The sequence below is a fragment of the Danio aesculapii genome, chromosome 7 (assembly GCF_903798145.1).
Source record: "Danio aesculapii chromosome 7, fDanAes4.1, whole genome shotgun sequence".
NCBI lineage: Eukaryota > Metazoa > Chordata > Actinopteri > Cypriniformes > Danionidae > Danio > Danio aesculapii.
In genome coordinates this window covers 53,660,909-53,679,342 of record NC_079441.1, presented here as the reverse complement: position 1 = coordinate 53,679,342, position 18,434 = coordinate 53,660,909, and the positions used below count along the sequence as shown (strand labels likewise).

The 18,434-nt window shown below is 34.5% G+C and overlaps 1 protein-coding gene across 1 annotated transcript in view; it reads right to left on the bottom strand.

Moving 5' to 3' along the window:
• The window catches only part of LOC130232333 (E3 ubiquitin-protein ligase RNF166), a 64,056-nt gene that overhangs the window by 8,791 nt on the left and 36,831 nt on the right, over positions 1 to 18,434 (bottom strand). The window contains exons 4-5 of the mRNA XM_056462169.1: positions 8,957 to 9,071; positions 5,869 to 5,976 (exon numbers count right to left, since the gene is read on the bottom strand). Coding sequence (XP_056318144.1) covers positions 5,869 to 5,976; positions 8,957 to 9,071 — 223 coding nt within the window. The remainder of the gene's footprint in view (positions 1 to 5,868; positions 5,977 to 8,956; positions 9,072 to 18,434) is intronic.

Genomic DNA, 18,434 nt, shown 5'->3' with positions numbered 1-18,434 from the left:
CTTATTATTCAGGCATTTAGTAATGGTTACCATGAATGTTAATAAATACTTTATTAACTCAACTTCATGCAGTTTTATGACTTAATCTATGGGGATTATTATAGTCCTAAAGTGAGGACTATGAGTCCCTTATAAATTGCAATTAAAGGCTTGGTATCAAATGAACAATAATCTTTGCAATCTTATCTAAAAATTACAGTAAAGTTTAAACATTGCTGAATAACAGGAGTCAAAATATAACAAAATTGGATAAAACAACAACAATATAATAATTTATTAATATAAGAGGATGCAATGTTTAAACTGCTCAGTAATTTTATTTTACATAAGATTGCAAAGATTTCTATTTCATTTGATACAGTTTCATTTGTGTATCTTCAAACAAATAGAAATGAATAATGTCGTTAATGTTCTTTTTTTCCTGTTAAGAATTTAACTAAGCCTTTAATTGTCATTTAAAATGGATTTATAAAGCATAAATAGTCCTCACTTCAGATTAGGTCACAAAACTGGATGAAGTTGAGTTAATAAAGCATTTTTTAACATACAAATTAACTATTACTGTATGCCTGAATAATAAGAATTATAAAATGTTAATTTGAATAGTTTATTAATCATTTACTAACTCATTCTGAATGATCTTATAAAACAACCAACTATGCTTAAATAACTGGTTTGTAAATAATGCAATACTTAATTTAGTAACAAAAAATAAATCATTAACATAGTATGAAAGTAGAAATTATTAAGCACATTATAAATGTGCTTATAAGTCAAGAATGCATCATTTGTAGCTGTATATATAAACTGCTTACTAACATTTATGAATGTAAAGTTAATACTTAACAGATAATGAATTAACTATTTGATAATGCTTAATAAACGATTCATAGTGTGTAGTTATTATGAAGTGTTCCCGATTAAGTATTAGTTTTAGTTTTTTTTGTAAATAAGGATATTTGTTGGGTGCAAGATTCCACATCATCAGAATAAATATTGTATAATAAGCACTCAACCAAAGACACATTTTTTTAAACATGTATTCAGAGGACACATGACCACTATCATCCATCCATCCTCAAACTCAAATACAACAGCCCACAAGATAGCAGCCCTAAGAAAAATATGTGTGCAAGGCTGCCTCTGAGGTTCGATAGTAGTGACGTGAAGTTCAGATCTTTAACGTGAACCAGATCTTTTGTGACAATCCTCCTATGTTTGGACTCAATATACCAAAAATATGTAGTCAGCATTTATAATTTCAGTCAGTTAAAACATAACCGTGATATGAAAAAGTTTTTTTTACTTAAAAGTTTTTTAATTAAGATTTTGCAACCAACTGAAGCATGATTCACTTAATTAAATTACATTACGACTTTCTGTTATGAAAAAAACTTCTCCAGATTCTCTCAATTAAACACTTGGTTTACCCGCGCTGCAGTCGTTCAGGTTTGCTTCAGTCACTGCAGGCTGTCATGTACTGTTTGTGTTCGGTTCACCTGCTGAATCATGCATGCGCAGTAATATCAGTTCACCGGTTCTCAAATCTAATCTGGAATAACTAAATAACTCTGGAATTAAACCAATTTCCAGAGTTATTCAGTTAAAAAGTAAGAAGCTTGTAGATAAGAGTGCTTACTGGAGACGCAAATCATTTCAAATGTTTTAGTTCAATTTGGTGAACTACTTCAACCAGTTCACTTAGAAGATCCGGTTAAAAAGATCGCTGTCACGATCACTAATACAGAAATAAAACCAATGATCAGGGCACAAATGAGTTAAATTAATACTTTTAAGTCTCTACTCGGGTCATATTTAATGCGGTCACTGTGTTGCTGTCATGTCCACTCGTTGTTTTTGTCGCAGGAGCAACATCGAGGACTGACTGGAGGAGGACTTGCTTGATCTGGTTAATGACATTAGGATTATAGATTCTGAGATGCCGTACAGGTCAAACATCTGGCAACGCGAAGTAAATACATTTACTTCTAAAAGGCAAACAGTAGGCTTATGTTTTAAATACATTTACAAAGACTAAAACGAGGGACATATTTTAGTTAGTTGCAGTTAGTTTTGTACACAATACAGTTTTAGTTTAGTTTAGTTTTTATTTCAGTTAACAAAAATATTTTTAAATGTTAGTTTGCGTTTTTTCAATAATTATAATAACCTTGGTACTCACACAAGGCATAGTTGACAACAGTGCTCAGGTGCGATTGTCCCCCCTCCCTTCTCCCTCTTTGCCCGCACTCACATTGCATTTTTTGCCTTCTGAGCCAAAGGATGCTTACGTCATCGATGATGCAACTGTTCAGTTTGAAACAGAAAAGAAGTACTCTTGCTCCGTACAATGGAGATTGCTTTAGTTACTGTATGTATGGAGTGTATCATGTGTGTATGAATAGAATGTATCATGTGTGCATATGTATAGATTGTATCATGTGTGTATACGAATAGAGTGTATAGTGTATGTATAGAATGTATTATGTGTGCATATGTATAGAGCGTGTGTATATGTATAGAATGTGTATATGTATAGAGCAGGGCCAGATGGAATCTGCGGACGTTTTTTGCTATTTCTGCGGAGAATTTTGGTAAAAATCTGCAGATTTTTGTGGAATTATTTTGGGAGTATCATAACTAAAACTTAATATGTGAAATAAAAAGTATTACCTTTTTAACTTTTATTTAATGTTTAAATTGCAAATCCAAATAGATTCACTTAATTTGATAAACAAAGCAAGTTTCTCATATAATATATCTACTAAAAGACAGAAAATATTACTGTACAAACTGCATTGTACATAAATCAGATGAACATTTTCATAGTAGTCAATAATATTACTGTAATTAATAAGAAAACTGAATAAATTTAGATTTACACACATTTACTCAAGTAAATAAACAAAATTAATGATGGGCTAAAAATCTGCAGAAATCTGCGGAATTCTGTGGAAAATCTGCGGAATTCTGTGCATGCAGATTCCGTGTGGGCCTAGTATAGAGTGTATCATGTATGTATATGCATGGAGTGTATCGTGTGTGTATTTATATGTACATGGAGTCTTATGTGTGTATATGCATATAGTGTATTGTGTGTATATGTATATAGTGTATCGTGTATTTTTGATGCTATGCCTAACTTTGTCCAGTAGCTCAGTGGTAACGTGACTCACCTCTCACGCCATGTTATATGTATTTATATGAGTGTATCGTGTGCATAAGTATGGAGTGCATCATGTGTGTATGAATAGAATGTATCGTGTGCATATGTATAGAGTGTATCATGTTTGTATATGTATAGAGTGTATCATGTTTGTATATGTATAGAGTGTATGGTGTGTATATGTATGGAGTGTATCATGTGTGCATATATATATATATATATATATATATATATATATATATATATATATATATATATATATATATATATATATATATATATATATATAGTATTACGTGTGTATATGTATAGAGTGTATCATGTGTGCATATGTATAGTGTGAATGTATCATGTGTGTATATGTATGGTGTGTATGTATAGAATGTATCATGTGTGCATATGAATAGAGTGTGTCCTGTTTTTGTATAGAGTGTATCATGTGTGCATATGAATAGAGTGTAGTGCGAGTATATGTATACAGTATATATGTATAGAGTGTATCATGTGTGTATATGTAGGAATGTATCATGTGTGTATATGTATGGTGTGTATTTGTATAGGAGGTCTTATGTGTGTGTGTGTGCGTGTGTGTGTGTATGTGTGTGTGTGTGTGTGTGTGTGTGTGTGTGTGTGTGTGTGTGTGTGTGTGTGTGTGTATATATATATTATATTGTTTTGTATTATTTTAAATCATTTAATGTGCAGTGACACTGTCAAATCTTTTGCTGACCACTACATTTGACGTTTCATAAAAGTCATCGTGCTGCACATATGGGGTTTGCTGAACGTATCAGCTGATGTGCATTGAGGGGTTTGCATCTTTGATAAACTATGACAGTTCTCGTTCATTGAAAAGTAAGAATGATTAATAAATCCATATGAAACAGTCCCCTAAAAGTGACGTCGCATCTTCAGTTTCGAGTTCAGGCATGCTTTGCACTCACACTACAAGCGTACTGCGCCAAAGCCTAACCGAACTGCGCTCTGGCACACCTCTTGCAACTAGGGATGCAATGATTATAGATTTTGGTTATACGATTATAGTCTTAGGACTAATCACGGTTTCAGGGTTATCACGATTATAATGCATTCATTTAATTTTAAAACGCTACTAGTTTAGAAAATCACATAAAAACTCCTTATATTTTAGAATTTTATTTATTGTTGCTCAGTAACCAAATAATACAACACAAAATAATATAAATAAAACAATCTCTTTGGACTTAAAAATTGTTTTTGGTATTTAAACATACGTGATAATTAAAAAAAATAAAACACAGAACGATGAATAAATAAATACATAAAACATTTTTAATAAATAAATAAATAAATAGATAAATAGATAGATAGATCAATAAATAATTAAATAAATAGATAAATTAATAAATAAATATATAAACACTATTTGTCTAATGTATTTCCCTTGTAAAAAGAACAAATGTCTGCTGAATCTCTGTCTGAAAGGCACTTTTGATCAACTATATAGCAAAGTTGTTTTCATTTTGTATTTTTTGTCTTTGGAGTAGAAATGTGTATATTCCGTACAAAGTATGAAGCTGATTGGTAAGTTCTCGTGACTTGCGGTGCGCTCTTGGCATTCTTTCAAATATGTGCACCTGGAAAGCGCGAGCACGTCGCGTCCAGTGGGTGTTGCTCCCATTATGCAGGCAAGCCGCGCGCCTCTATTAGAAATAAAGAATTTGCCTGTGCAATAGATCCGATATGTGAACGGCGCTTAGTTAATAGCCTCAGCCATAGTTAATCCAGTGTGCGTTTGTATTAGCCTCGGTGTATAAGCTCGGAACTTTAAACCAGCACACAGTTGGCATAACTTTTAGTTGTAGCAGTTTTGTTCCATGCAGAAACGAGAAGCCTTTGCGATTAATTAACTACGATGAATTAAAGCGCTGTTAATAGTGAAATCGGTTAATCGTTGCATCCCTACATCCAACCGGGCCAGGGCCAACCAACTGAACCGCATCTGGGCCCGATTCGGAGCACTGACACTTGTCAAACAAACTGGGAAATGGGGTTCAAACGTGTCTGGGCACGGTTCAGCCTTGTGTGAGTACATATTAATAGCAATACATGATACAACCTGGCCAGTTATGTTTTAAGTACAATGCTGTGATGTAAATTATGAAATAAAACATTTAAAACCAATCAATAAAACAATGATTTATTATTTATTAATAATATGTTATCATAAATAATATTCTTATAATACATATTATAATATTATAATTATAAATGACTATGCATAATTTATAATTTATTATTTATCTGTACTTTAGATGTAAATGCTCACAACTGTTTAACAAATGACTTTATCACTTTTAAGAAAAATAAATCAATAAATACAAAAACTAAAGGAAATTGTCCAAAATGTTCTATAACAATATGATAACAGTCTTATTTTCTGATTTACTTGGTAATTCAGTCGGGAAATCCTTTCAACCATCATGTAAACATTTTGCTGATTTCAAATTAGAAAGAAGTTTTGTGTCGTGACATTAATTTATTTATTAAACCCATTTTGCTCCCAACATGCTACTGTAACACATTCATGTCTTTTATTTCCAAGGTTTAGTTTGGTTATGCTGCCTTAAAAGCTGGCTGTCTATGTAGGCGATATAAAGCAAGGTAAATGGAACAAAGTGTTAGAACAGAATGAAGGAAATGTAAGCTTTCTGCCTCCTCACCACAAATGTGTCATAGGAGAATTTGTGCCGGTGGAGAAGATGTTGCAGGAAGTTGGAGCTCTTATAGCTGGGGTCACCCCAAGGCATAGCTGAACAAACTGGACACACCTATGAGAAAAATAAAAATAAAGCAAGGCCCATGATCAAATGATCAAACACTTAGGGGCAGATTTACTAACAGTGCAATTTGTCTTTTCACCATTAAAACAGTACTGTCAGTACTAGTAAAAACACATACAGGGAAATTTAGCACTGAAAAGGTATGGACAGTTATTTTTGTGCCTGCAAAATTGCTTATTTGACACTATGCTTATTTGTGCTGCACTTTTTTCGTTGATCAATATGTAAATGAGTTATGTCTATAATCCTTAAAGGTGCAGTATGTAAGTTTGACACCCAGTGGTTAAACTAGGTAAAGCACTCCCATTTCAAAACACACACAAGCGCTGTTTGCCATGATTTATGCCTGACTGTCAAGCCTAAAAGCTCATTTAGGCTGTGTTCTAAATAATAGCAAAAATATTTTCCATATTAAAATAAGTTGTTTTTTGTTCTAACCAACACCTGAAATTTATATTTTTAGAAACGGTTTCTATTTCTTGCAGCTGAACAACAGGATAAACTGACAATGATCACCTCAGGTGCTTTATTCAGTGTTAAATGCAAATAATTTGAGCCCGAATGCCATTTTACTTGACATTTATTGCCATACTACTGAAAGCAGCAGCATATAGTTTACCTCAGATCTTGAAAATAAAATAAACTGATTGAAATTGAACTTTAGAACTGTGACTTAAAACCAAACACATATCATTTAATAATGTTAAAGAGGTTTAAAATGTATTTATTAGATTATGAACCTTACCATTCCGTTGGTGTGCAGGAAGTGCACTATTCTGTACTTCAGAATGGCTGTATTTAAATTTCTGTCGTGTTTTGTCTGGTGCAAACAGCCAAAATGTTTATCACTTCAAATCTTATCACATACTGTAGCTTGTTACGATGTAAAGGTCTGCATTCCTGTGGGACCAACCACATTTCTTGTGGTGCGGGAATAAATTTATGAATGAAACGTGGTAGCAGTAAGTAACGGGTTAGCTACTGTAGTGCTGTGTGTGAGTGTGAATATGAGAGCGCGCACACCCACCGTGGTGCTGTGTGTCGCTTATTATGGGATGTCTGGACTCATCCAGCTGGGTGTTTTTTGGGAAGCATATTTAATTGCTATACATTTTGCATTTTTCCTTGGCCCAATATGTACCTGCTATGTGTATAGAAATAATGCTGATATGATATATGAAACATAACCGGTAGTTGGCAAATATATTGAGTGGATATGTTTGTAAATCTGACTTTGAAAGAGCCTCACCAGCCACAAATCTCACCGCACGTCACGCAGCACTCATGTCTCATTACAGAGGGGCAAACAAAACTGACCTTTTTGGTAATACCCAATTTTAACATGAGATTTTGAAAACCAGATCTAAATTTAGCGGGAACGGTCGGGTCGGGTAGGAAACCTGGCGGGAGCGAGATGAAAAATTCAGTCCCATGCAGATCTCTATTACAATGTAATCTACTCACCTAATGTTTACAATAGTAATATTTATATCATTTGCCAATTAATAACCACCTCATGAGGAACTCTTGGATGCACACTTTGAATTAATGAATGAAATATGCTGTTTTCCAACAAGGCAACCTGGGGTGCTGAAATATGATTGGCTAAACTGGTTTAGTGCATGTTAAATTACCAAAAGAAAGACAGCAGTTCCGGCACATAATTCGCATTTTCAAAGCAGAATATCTGACTTCACCATTGTTTTTCAGATAAACAAGACTGTTGACTTTGCAAGTTTCTTAAATATTTGCAAACATATTGTATTTTTATGCTTTAGAAGAGGCAAACTTACATACAGCACCTTTAATGTGCTTGTTGTCAGTAAATCATTTGTAGAAATTTCATTTTGGAATTGACTCCCATGGAAATCTGTAATGTTTGCTGCCATGTTTAATAAATCTGACAAACATGAGGTAGATATACGTGAAATTAGTTAATCTGAATGATGACACTGTTGTCTTCCATAGAGCTGCTGAATCAGGTTTTTGACACATTAGCACCATTACAGCCCTGAAGTTAAACAGCACTGGACTAACTTAAGCTGAATAACTATACTTTGCCCTCATTGTCTAATGGAGGCCAACAAGTAAAAGCTGCAAATCAACTCATTTATTTGATTAGTTCTCAAGAATGAAGTGATTCAGAAGCCAATCATAAAGATTGTATCTAAAATCACAGATACAACCATCAATTAAACACTGCTTGCCTTGAGATGAGCAAGTAAAATCTGCAAGCCACATATATTTTTGGTCTTTTATCCTCATTCTCTTTTTAAAAGCCTGACTCAAACACCTTTTAAAAGCCTGACTCAAACACACAATAGCACAGAGATTCTTTTTAGATCAAAATCTAAATTTAAGACAATTTGAAACTTTGTAAAGGTGTAGTTAACCCAAAAATGAAAATTACCTTTCCATTTACGGAGCTTTTAGGAGTTACTTTTTTCCTGTTAAAATTTTAAAGAAAAAAATGTGTAAAATGCTGGTTGATGGTACCCATTGACTATTTTACCATACTATGGAAGTTAATGGGTCCCATCAACCAGCATTCTTTAAAATATTTTGTGTGTGTGTGTTCAACAGAAAAAAGAAACTCAAATAGGTTTTGTACAAGTAAGGGTGAGTAAATCATGACAGATATTTTATTTTTGTGTGAATTATGCCTTTCAGACTTTAAAAAGAGAATCAGACACCCTGATATCCTTAATAAAGCCCAGTTAGAGAATCCTGTTTGGGTGAGCAGAACCAGAGGGGTTACATTGGTGCTGTGACCCGGATGAAGTGAGGTTTAGGGATGCGAGTGTGAAGCCCAAAGTATACTTCAGTCATTTGCTTTCTACAGCATTTTCCACAGTTTTGTTAATATTTGGTAATTGCTTTTATTTTCAGCATAATATATCTACTATATCCTCTCTGTGACAGATAAGACTAGAGTAACTTCTGCAACCGTAATGTAAAAGACACTCACCACTTTGTTGGGGTCATTGCGATGGTTCTCCATGCAGTGCTTCACTAGTTCCTGTTGGTCCAAATTGCGAGCTCCACAGTACGGGCAAACAAATGTGGAGCGGTTTGGAATATTGCTGTCAATGGAAGAAAAAAACAAAACCTTAACCACATGCATGGTCTGATCAACCAATTTCAAGTCCACAGTATTACATAATGTAAGCAAAAAAGTAAATGGTGAATAAATGGAGTTGTGTAACAAACTGATTATCAGTGCTCTCATCATGAATAATGCAAATATGCAACCTGAGGGCATTTAACATTGTGAACAACTTTTAAATCTATAAGAAATGAGCAAAGAACCTTCTGTTCACATTAACTATTTAAGGCAAAACCTGACCGCTCAGTTTTCAAAGGCATCCTTTTCTTGCTTATACAGGCATTTCAAAAAAATTGGTGATATTATTTTTACTTAAAGGTACAATAAATGTAAAAGGGATAATTCACCCAAAAGTGACAATTCTGTCATCATTTACTGATCCTCTACTAGTTCCAAACCTGTTTGAGTTTCTTTCTGCTGGTGAACACAAAGGAAGATACAGTTGAAGTCAGAATTATTAGCTCCCTGAATTATTAGCCCCCCTGTTTATTTTTTTCCCCAATTTCTATTTAACGTAGAATTTTTTTCAACACATATCTAAACATAACAGTTTTAATAACTCATTTCTAATAACTGATTTATTTTATCTTTGTCATGATGACAGTAAATAATATTTTACTAGATATTTTTCAAGACACTTCATTACAGCTTAAAGTGACATTTAAAGGCTTAACTAGGTTAATTAGGTTAACTAGGCAGGTTAGGGTAATTAGGCAAATCATTGTATAAAAGTGGTTTGTTCTGTAGACTATCGAAAAAAAATTATATTAAATATTATTATTATTAATTAATAAGTCTGACTTCAACTGCATACTGAAGCCAAACAAACATTGACTTAGTATATTCTGCTCCTATTATGGATGTCAATGGCCTTTTTATATTCTTTAGAATATCTTATTTTGTGTTCAACAGAAGACCGAAATTCATAAAAGTTTAAAACTACTTGAGAGTGAGTAAATAGTGAGGAATTTTTTTTTTTTTTTGGATGAACTATCCCTTTAATATGCGAACGTGCCATTGGAAACATATCTTCCATTACCTGCAAGCAGTTTGGCACAAACATGACTCTATCGACAAATATATCCACATTTTCCATAATTAAATTACAGAATGAAATGAAATTCCAGTGCATTTATTTATTTTTTTAATTGCAATTACTGTTGCTCTTGTTTCTGCAGACCACTCACCTCAGACTGACATGTGAAAGGGTGAAATTAGCAAAAATAATTGGCAGCAGACCAACCTAAACAAAAGTCGTTTCAGATGCTGCAATTTTAACTTCTATCATGACCACCTGTTGTTTGATCGGAAAATATACAACACATATATCTCTTTAAACACATATATGTCTTTAAAAGTACATTCACCCTCTATGTTAACCTGTTAGCCAGCACTCAGTTTTGGGGATTTACACCTACCTTACTTTAAATAGTAACAGTTTTTGACCCCAGTGAGATACACACAAAAATTAGGTATCATTGGAAAGAAGACACTTTGTGCATTACTATGATCCATCTGGGAAATTTCATGCTATAAAAATTATACAATATTAAGTCATCCGGAAAATAAATTGCATTGTGTTCAATATTTGATTTTTTTATTTTTAAACACAGGAAAAAATAATATAATAATCTAGAAAAAATATGCCTTGAAAGCCAATAGTCTCAGGTATCTCAGTTGGTAAGCTCAATTGTCCTCTTGTATCTACATAGAAGTGGCTCAGGTAATTTGAAAGATTCTTCTGAAATGGTTTTATATGCTTATTTATAAATCACACGAACTACCTCTGGAAAAATAAGATCTGTTTTGACCATACTTCATACTTCACTCGTCAATAAATATTAAAGAGCCCCTATTATGGGTTTTTGAAAATGACCTTCCTTGCAGTGTGTAACACAGCTCTAAGTGAATGAAAACATCCAATATGCTGGTGTTTAACTGCATGGATTTATTGCATTCCTGCATTGGGCTCTCATATACTTTCTGGCTGTAAAATATAATGTTCTGTCATCATGCCAAAGATAAAAGAAAACAGCTATTAGAAATTAGTTATTAAAACTATTATGTTTAGAAACTACTATGTTTACTATGTGTTAAAAAAATATTATTTTCGTTAAACAGACATATTAATACAGGAGGGCAAAAAAATGTATTTTTAACCCTGCATTTATTTCTGCCGTTTGCATTTATTTCTGGTCTGGTAACAACATTTGCTTGCTCAGTAAGAGCCTTTTCATATTTGACTTGCAAAGATCCATCAGCAAACAGCATGAAAAGACTTCGACAGACTGAGACATAACAGGATTAATAAATGAGTCTTGAGCAGACAAGAATAGAGGATCTTAATGTCTCTAACACAGTCATCATGACAGTAACACAGAAGACAAAAATCTTGCTACTTAATCAGGCAGAATGCAGAGCACATGTGCCCATCAAATGCCCATTCACTGAGACCTCCACCTGGCCAGCTTTTGGAAACATAAGAAATACCACAATGCTACAACCACAATCAATTCTAAAAACTGGATCAATTGTAAAATCCTTTCCTGACTTGTGTGTGTGGACAATGGCTAAAATATGTATTTATTTAATTACTGGTATTTTGTCAATAATTGTGTGTTTTTATGCTGATACTTTGGTTTGTTGTAAACAGCTGACTCATGAAGCTTTTCATATTCTCCACATTTTGGGTTGTTCAAAACAGTGACAATGATTTGCAGTGAATTTAAAACTTTGTAATGACATACATCTATCTTTCTTTAAAATTAATCAAGAAATTCAAATAATGTAATAATACATTATCACCAGTATCACTGCATGCCAAACGTACTTTCCTTTAAAGGTGCAGTATGTATGTTTGACACTCGGTGGTTGAACTAGGTATTGCATTCCTGGTTTAAAACACACAAAAGCACAGGTTGCCAGATTGAGGACATCAACAGGAGTGTGCATGACTATCGAGCCAAAGGCTGATTTACATTGTGTTCTGAATAAAGGCAATGGCACACGATAGAAGGATTTTTTTTTTTACATATATTAAAATGAGTTTTTGTCCTAACCAACAACTCGAATTGATATAACAGGCTGGACAACAGAAAACTGACAATGTTTACCTCAGGTACACCTCATGTGCTTTTTTCAGTGTTAAATACTAATAATTTGAGTCCGAATGCCATTTTACTCGACATTTATTGCCATACTACTGAAAGCAGCAGCAGATAGCTAAACTCAAATTTTGAAAATAAAATAATTTTATTGAAATTGAACTTTAGAACTGTGACTCAAAACCAACAAATATCAGAGATTCAGCATCTACATTAATAACGTTAAAGATGTTTAATATGTATTCATTAGATTATAAATCTTACCATTTCATTGAAGTGCAGTAAGTGCACTATTCTGTGCTTCTGAATGGCTACATTTAAATTTCTATTGTGTTTCGTCTGGTTCAAACAGCCAAATTATCACAGCAAATCTCATCAGATACCGTGTTGTTGGGACACGGGGTTACAATGTAAACCGCTCACCTAATGTTTATGTTCATAATATTTATATTATTTGCTAATTAATAACCTCTTGTGGAACTCTGAATCCACACCCCATTTTTGGAGGCTGTTACTGTCCACCGGGTGTGGCTTTTTCTTCAGTAACAGACACATACTCTGAGAGTCTTTCTGACTGAATGAATGAAATATGCTGTTTTCCACTAAGGCAACCCGGGGTGCTGAAATATAATTGGCTAAACTGTCATTGGGTGGGTAAAAGGGACTAAAACAAAGCAGAATATTTAACTCTAGCATTATTGCTCAAAATAAACAAGAATGTTCACTTAGCATGTTTCTTAAATATTTGCAAAAATATTATGATATTTGTATGCTTTAGAAGAGTCAAAAAGTGAAGATGACGAATACTATTTGATGATTGAAATCGCCAAATGGCCTTAAACAATATCTAAGTGCACTATAAAATATTACGTTTTAAAATACATGCAGAAACTATGGCCACAGCCATAACACCCTGCAGCCCAAGACTGGTTACTCGCTGAAGCTAAGGAGGGCTGAGCCTGGTCAGTACCTGGATGGGAGGACACATGGAAAGACAAGGTTGCTGTTGGAAGTGGTGTTAGTGAGGCCAGCAGGGGCTGCTCAACCTGTGGTCTGTGTGAGCCCTAATGCCCCAGTAAATAGTGAAGGGGACATTATACTGTCAGTGGACAGTCTTTTGGATAAGAGGTTAAACTGAGGTCCTGACTCTCTGTGGTCATTAAAAATCCCATGGCACTTTTTGTAAAAGAGTAGGGGTGTAACTGGCTGAATTCCCACTCAGGCTTAACCATCATGGCCTCCCAATCATCCCCATCCACTGAATTGGATCTATCACTGTCTCTCCACTCCACCAATGGTTGGTGTGTGGTGAGCACACTGGTGCCGTTGTCCTGTGGCTGCCGTTGCATCATCCAAGTGGATGCTGCACACTGGTGGGGGTGTGGATATAAATAAATGTGCTATATAAATACATATTACATGACATTTCATTATGCTATCGGTGCTGTACGAGATTGGTTTGTGGCTCAAACTCAGCTTTTAGTCAGGGTTCAAGTATATATATATATATATATATATATATATATATATATATATATATATATATATATATATATATATATATATATATATATAAATATAACAGGTAGAGGCTTCACAGGCAGATTTGCTTTGCATGTAAAAACATTAGACTGCTTTCTGTTGGCTTATTAGGTGGAGATTTTAATTAATCTCACATATTAAATTTATAGTCCACGAATGGCAAATATTTTAATGTGCACCTAAAAACGCCCTTAAAAGACAATGGAACTGATGTAAGCCACATTTTTGTGGCAAGTAATGGTACTTTTTTACTTGATTTTGAAATTTCTATACTCTTTCAACCATTTTAAACCATGTATTTGTGTATAAATTTTTAAGGTAAACTTGTTTTACTATGCTTGTATCAATACTGCAGATATCTATTATATAAAGATTTTATCATTTATTTTTGCTAAAGACTCCAAATCTGTATTTGGATTAAGTGCAAAACAATTAAAGCCAACACAATTGAATAGAACATGCTTGATGGTTCTCTTAACTTGATCCTAGATCAAGGACATTCTAGGACATTACAGTGTCTTGACAATTATCATTGATTACGTTTACATGGACATCAGTAATCACATAATTTGCCTTAATCTGAAAAAGACAATAAAATGATTAAGGTGTTAACATAAGTTGCTTTTTGAATGTTCCTTTCATGATCTCATTTTACATGTCGCATCACATAATTCGATTAACATTATTGCATCACCTTGTTATCCACATTTCCTCCAGAGTTTCATGTAATTTTTGGTGTTTCATTTTTTTAATTTCGACTTTAACTGCAGTTTGACACTTTCACTTTCATTCAGGAACGATTCATGCATACTCCCCTGACAAAAGAGATATTGGATGAGAGTATGAACTGAAGAGTGTTGTTTTAATAAAATTTAATACCGCACACCATATGAGATAAAAATAAAAAAAAACTTCGCATTTCATGGTGTGTGTGTGTCTGTGGTTCTTCACTGACTCGGTAGGTCAGAGAATATTGTCAAACAGACGTGAGTGTATGGACTATCCTGTCACAAAATTCAGCAAAAATCCTACATGACGGTAATAGTTTGATTGCGGTGTTTATATGTCTGTACTGCACTTCAATAATGTGACTAAAATAAGCATACTCCACATATCTTTTCTGTTTAGTTCTATTATGACTTTAGTTGGATTAAGACAATCAAAAATGACTGTTCACATGGTAGACTCTTAATCAGAGTATTGTCTTAATCGTATTAAAATCGGATTATTAGTGTCCATGTAAACATACTCATTGTGAACCACTGACTCAGTATTGTGTCAGAGTCACAGCCACAAAACCTCTCTGCATTAACTAATGTAACGTTTGCAGGGTGGCATAAAGGTCTGCATTAGTGACATGGTTCTACAAAATCTGTGTGATGTTTCCACAAAGAGTACAATAAATAGCCGTGATGCAAGACTTTGGCAGAGAGAGACACCGTGGGAATACATCAACATGCTCTGCTTTGAAGAGCTAATTAATTCTTATCCTCCTCTCGCTCTTCCTGTGCTTCAAAGGAAGAGTGAAGCCCGACAGACACACACACATATAACTCAACCTGGAGTCATTCCGATTGGACTTTCATCGAATTCCTGTCTGAAAAACTTTCAATGTCTGTCTTCATCTGTCAGCCATCAGTCTGACATCTCTAGATCTAAGTACACCTACAACCGCTGGTGTGTGGGTCTAAAGAATATCTGTAAAGAATGAAACGTGTCCTGGATCCATATTTTAAAGCTCTTCACTGCATTGTGACTGTTGTCCCATAGAGCACTGAGCGCTTCACAGAAGCATGAGTCATAAGGCAGCTTTTGCCTCAGAGACTTGTGGGATTGGTTACTCTTTATTGTAGTGAGAGAAAAAAGGAAGCAACATCCAAAACCAAAGCACAGCGCAACAAGTTTGCACTGACACTAACTTAATGTGCACCCCATGACTGAAACTGGAAATTCTGCACGATGCAACACAATTACAGTCAATTAGAACTTATTTGATGTAAGGTATAAAGTTATATTTGAGAGAGAGCTAGGGATGGTTTTAACGGTTTTACTACTTTTATCGATACCACTTATTGGTTCGGTACTTTAACGGTTCTCTTATTGTACTTTTTGTAGTGTTTTTTTTTTTCATAAAAAACAAAAACTAATTGAACAGAATTAACAACACTTTAATGTGTTACGTTGTTGCAATGGGCATTGTTGCTGTCAACTTGGGAAATTCAACCCGTTTGGTTCACTTCCAAGCTTACGAGCTGTGTGTGAGCGAGTCTGTGTCGCAATCTATGTGTGTGTGCGATTAGCATGAGCCTCCGTTGAGTGCGCGCGCACAGTCGAGTACAGTCAAGGCTTTTATACTTGATGTGCTTACCGGAAACACAAGCATTACTCAAGTGAAATTGCCAACTGTGCAGACAAATATCAAATATCGTAAATTAGAAAAGGTTGAACAGTTAAATTATGCCACTGTAAGTAATGTTTATTCAGCAATAATTCTCCAGTACCGATAGCAGAACCGTTAACGTCAGAGTTTATCAATATTTTGGTCTTTTATAATGTAGCACTGAAACCGATAAAGTACCGAGTTTCAGTACCCATCCCTAGAAAGGGCTGAGATTCACTGTGGATTGGGTGACTTATAATGCTGTACATTTTTGTTGTTGTTTGTTTTCATTTAATTGGACCAAAAAAAAAAAAAAAAAAAAAAAAAAAAAGAGCAGCACCATTTACAAGAGAAAAGTTGTAGCATTTTAATATAGTATCTTATTCATTGTCCTTCGGCCTAGTCCCTTATTTATCAGGGGTCACCACAGCAGAATAAAAGGCCAACTATTACGGCATACACTACCTGACAAAAGTCTTGTCACCTATCCAAGTTATAGGAACTACAAATAATAACTTGACTTCTAGTTGATCATTTGGTATCAGCAACATATTTGAATGGTCTTGCATGTATTTAGGCCTTTTTACATATATAACAACTGAAAGTTCTGTTTTGATAATGTTGCAAATTCACTAAAAGCTGGCTGCAATTATTAGATAAATAAAACTTTATTTTTTAACATGAATATTTAATAATCACTCATTGCTATAAACAGTAGTTTATAGACCTTTTTCCTTTTACTAAAAAAGTATTAGGTTTATATGTGTGCATTTTAATTCGTATGCATCAAACATATGCTCCAAACTTATTCTTGATTGAGACATGTTGAACTCTTCTTTCATCATTTGCAATGTTTCCAAATTGCATTGTAATTTTTCATAACAATTTTTATATCTGTGTAAAATTATTATCTGTGGCAGTTCATTCTGCTGTGGCAACCCCTGATAAATAAGGGACTAAGCCAGAGTAAAATGAATGGAGGTATTTCTGTAAAGCTGCTTCTGGCCATAACAGTTCACACCCTAAATGGTTATAAGAGACGTGTTTAAGGGATTCTATGCAGCATCCTTCATTTATTCTTTTAGGGTTAGAATTCATCAAGATTCTTTGGATTCATCTTCAATACCTTATCCATCTTACCCCAGACATGCTCAATAATTTTCATGTCTGATGAATGGGCAGGCCAATCCTGGAGCACCTTGACCTTCTTTGCTTTCAGGAACTTTGATGTGGAGGCTGAAGTATGAGAAGGAGAGCTATATACTGCTGAAGAATTTGCCCTCTCCTGTGGTTTGTAATGTAATGGGCAGCACAAATGTCTTGATACCTCATTTTTGTCTTTAAATGACAGGACAGTAGTTTGACAGGAAGTGAAGGGGGAGAGAGGAAAAGTTCCTAAAAGGTAGTATTGGGAAAGTTCCACGAGTCGGGATTTGAATGCAGGATGCTCTGAGCACTTCTGCACCATAAGTCAGCGTAGTAACCACTCGGCTACTGCGCTGACAACTTGGCTCAGTGGTTAGCACTGTCGCCTCACAGCAAGAATGTTGCTGGTTCCCGTCTACAGGCTGGGTCAGTTGGCAATCCTGTGTGGAGTTTGTATGTTCTCCCCATGTACGTGTGGGTTGCCTTTAGGTGCTCCGGTTTCCCCCACAGTCCAAAGACTTGCGCTATAGGTGATCTGAATAAACTAAATTGGCCATAGTGTATAAGTGTGAATGAGTGTGTATAGATGTTTCCCAATGATGGGTTGCAGTTGGAAGGGCATCCACTGTGTAAAAAAATATGCTGGATAAGTTGGCGGTTCATTCCGCTGTTGTGACCCCTGATGAATAAAGGGACTAAGCCAAAGAAAATTAATGAATAAAGTATAGAAAGTAAAGATTTTATGAGAAAACAGTACCATAAGAAACACTTCACAATGTGATTTTTTAAAAAGAATAGAACATTGAACATTTATTTCTGCACACGAAATTAGTTTAACTGAAGCTGGATATTCACGTTCTCCTTCCACCTGCAGTTTCTGGAAGTGACAAAAATGTCTTATAAAGAACACCAGCACAAAAAATGTTATCCAAACACAATGCCTCTTAAATGTCGACCTTACATAAGAGACAGTGTGAAAATTCCACCCACTCCACAAAAAAATGTCTGTGGTATTCAACCATTCTTTATTACATGCATTTTACATTAAGGGCCAAATTCACTTACAGCTTTCAACAATGCAAATACAGTTTTAGAAACAAAAATGTACTGTCAAGAATCATACAAAAGACTCATTTAATTTGATAAATTTGAGTTCATTTATGCTGTG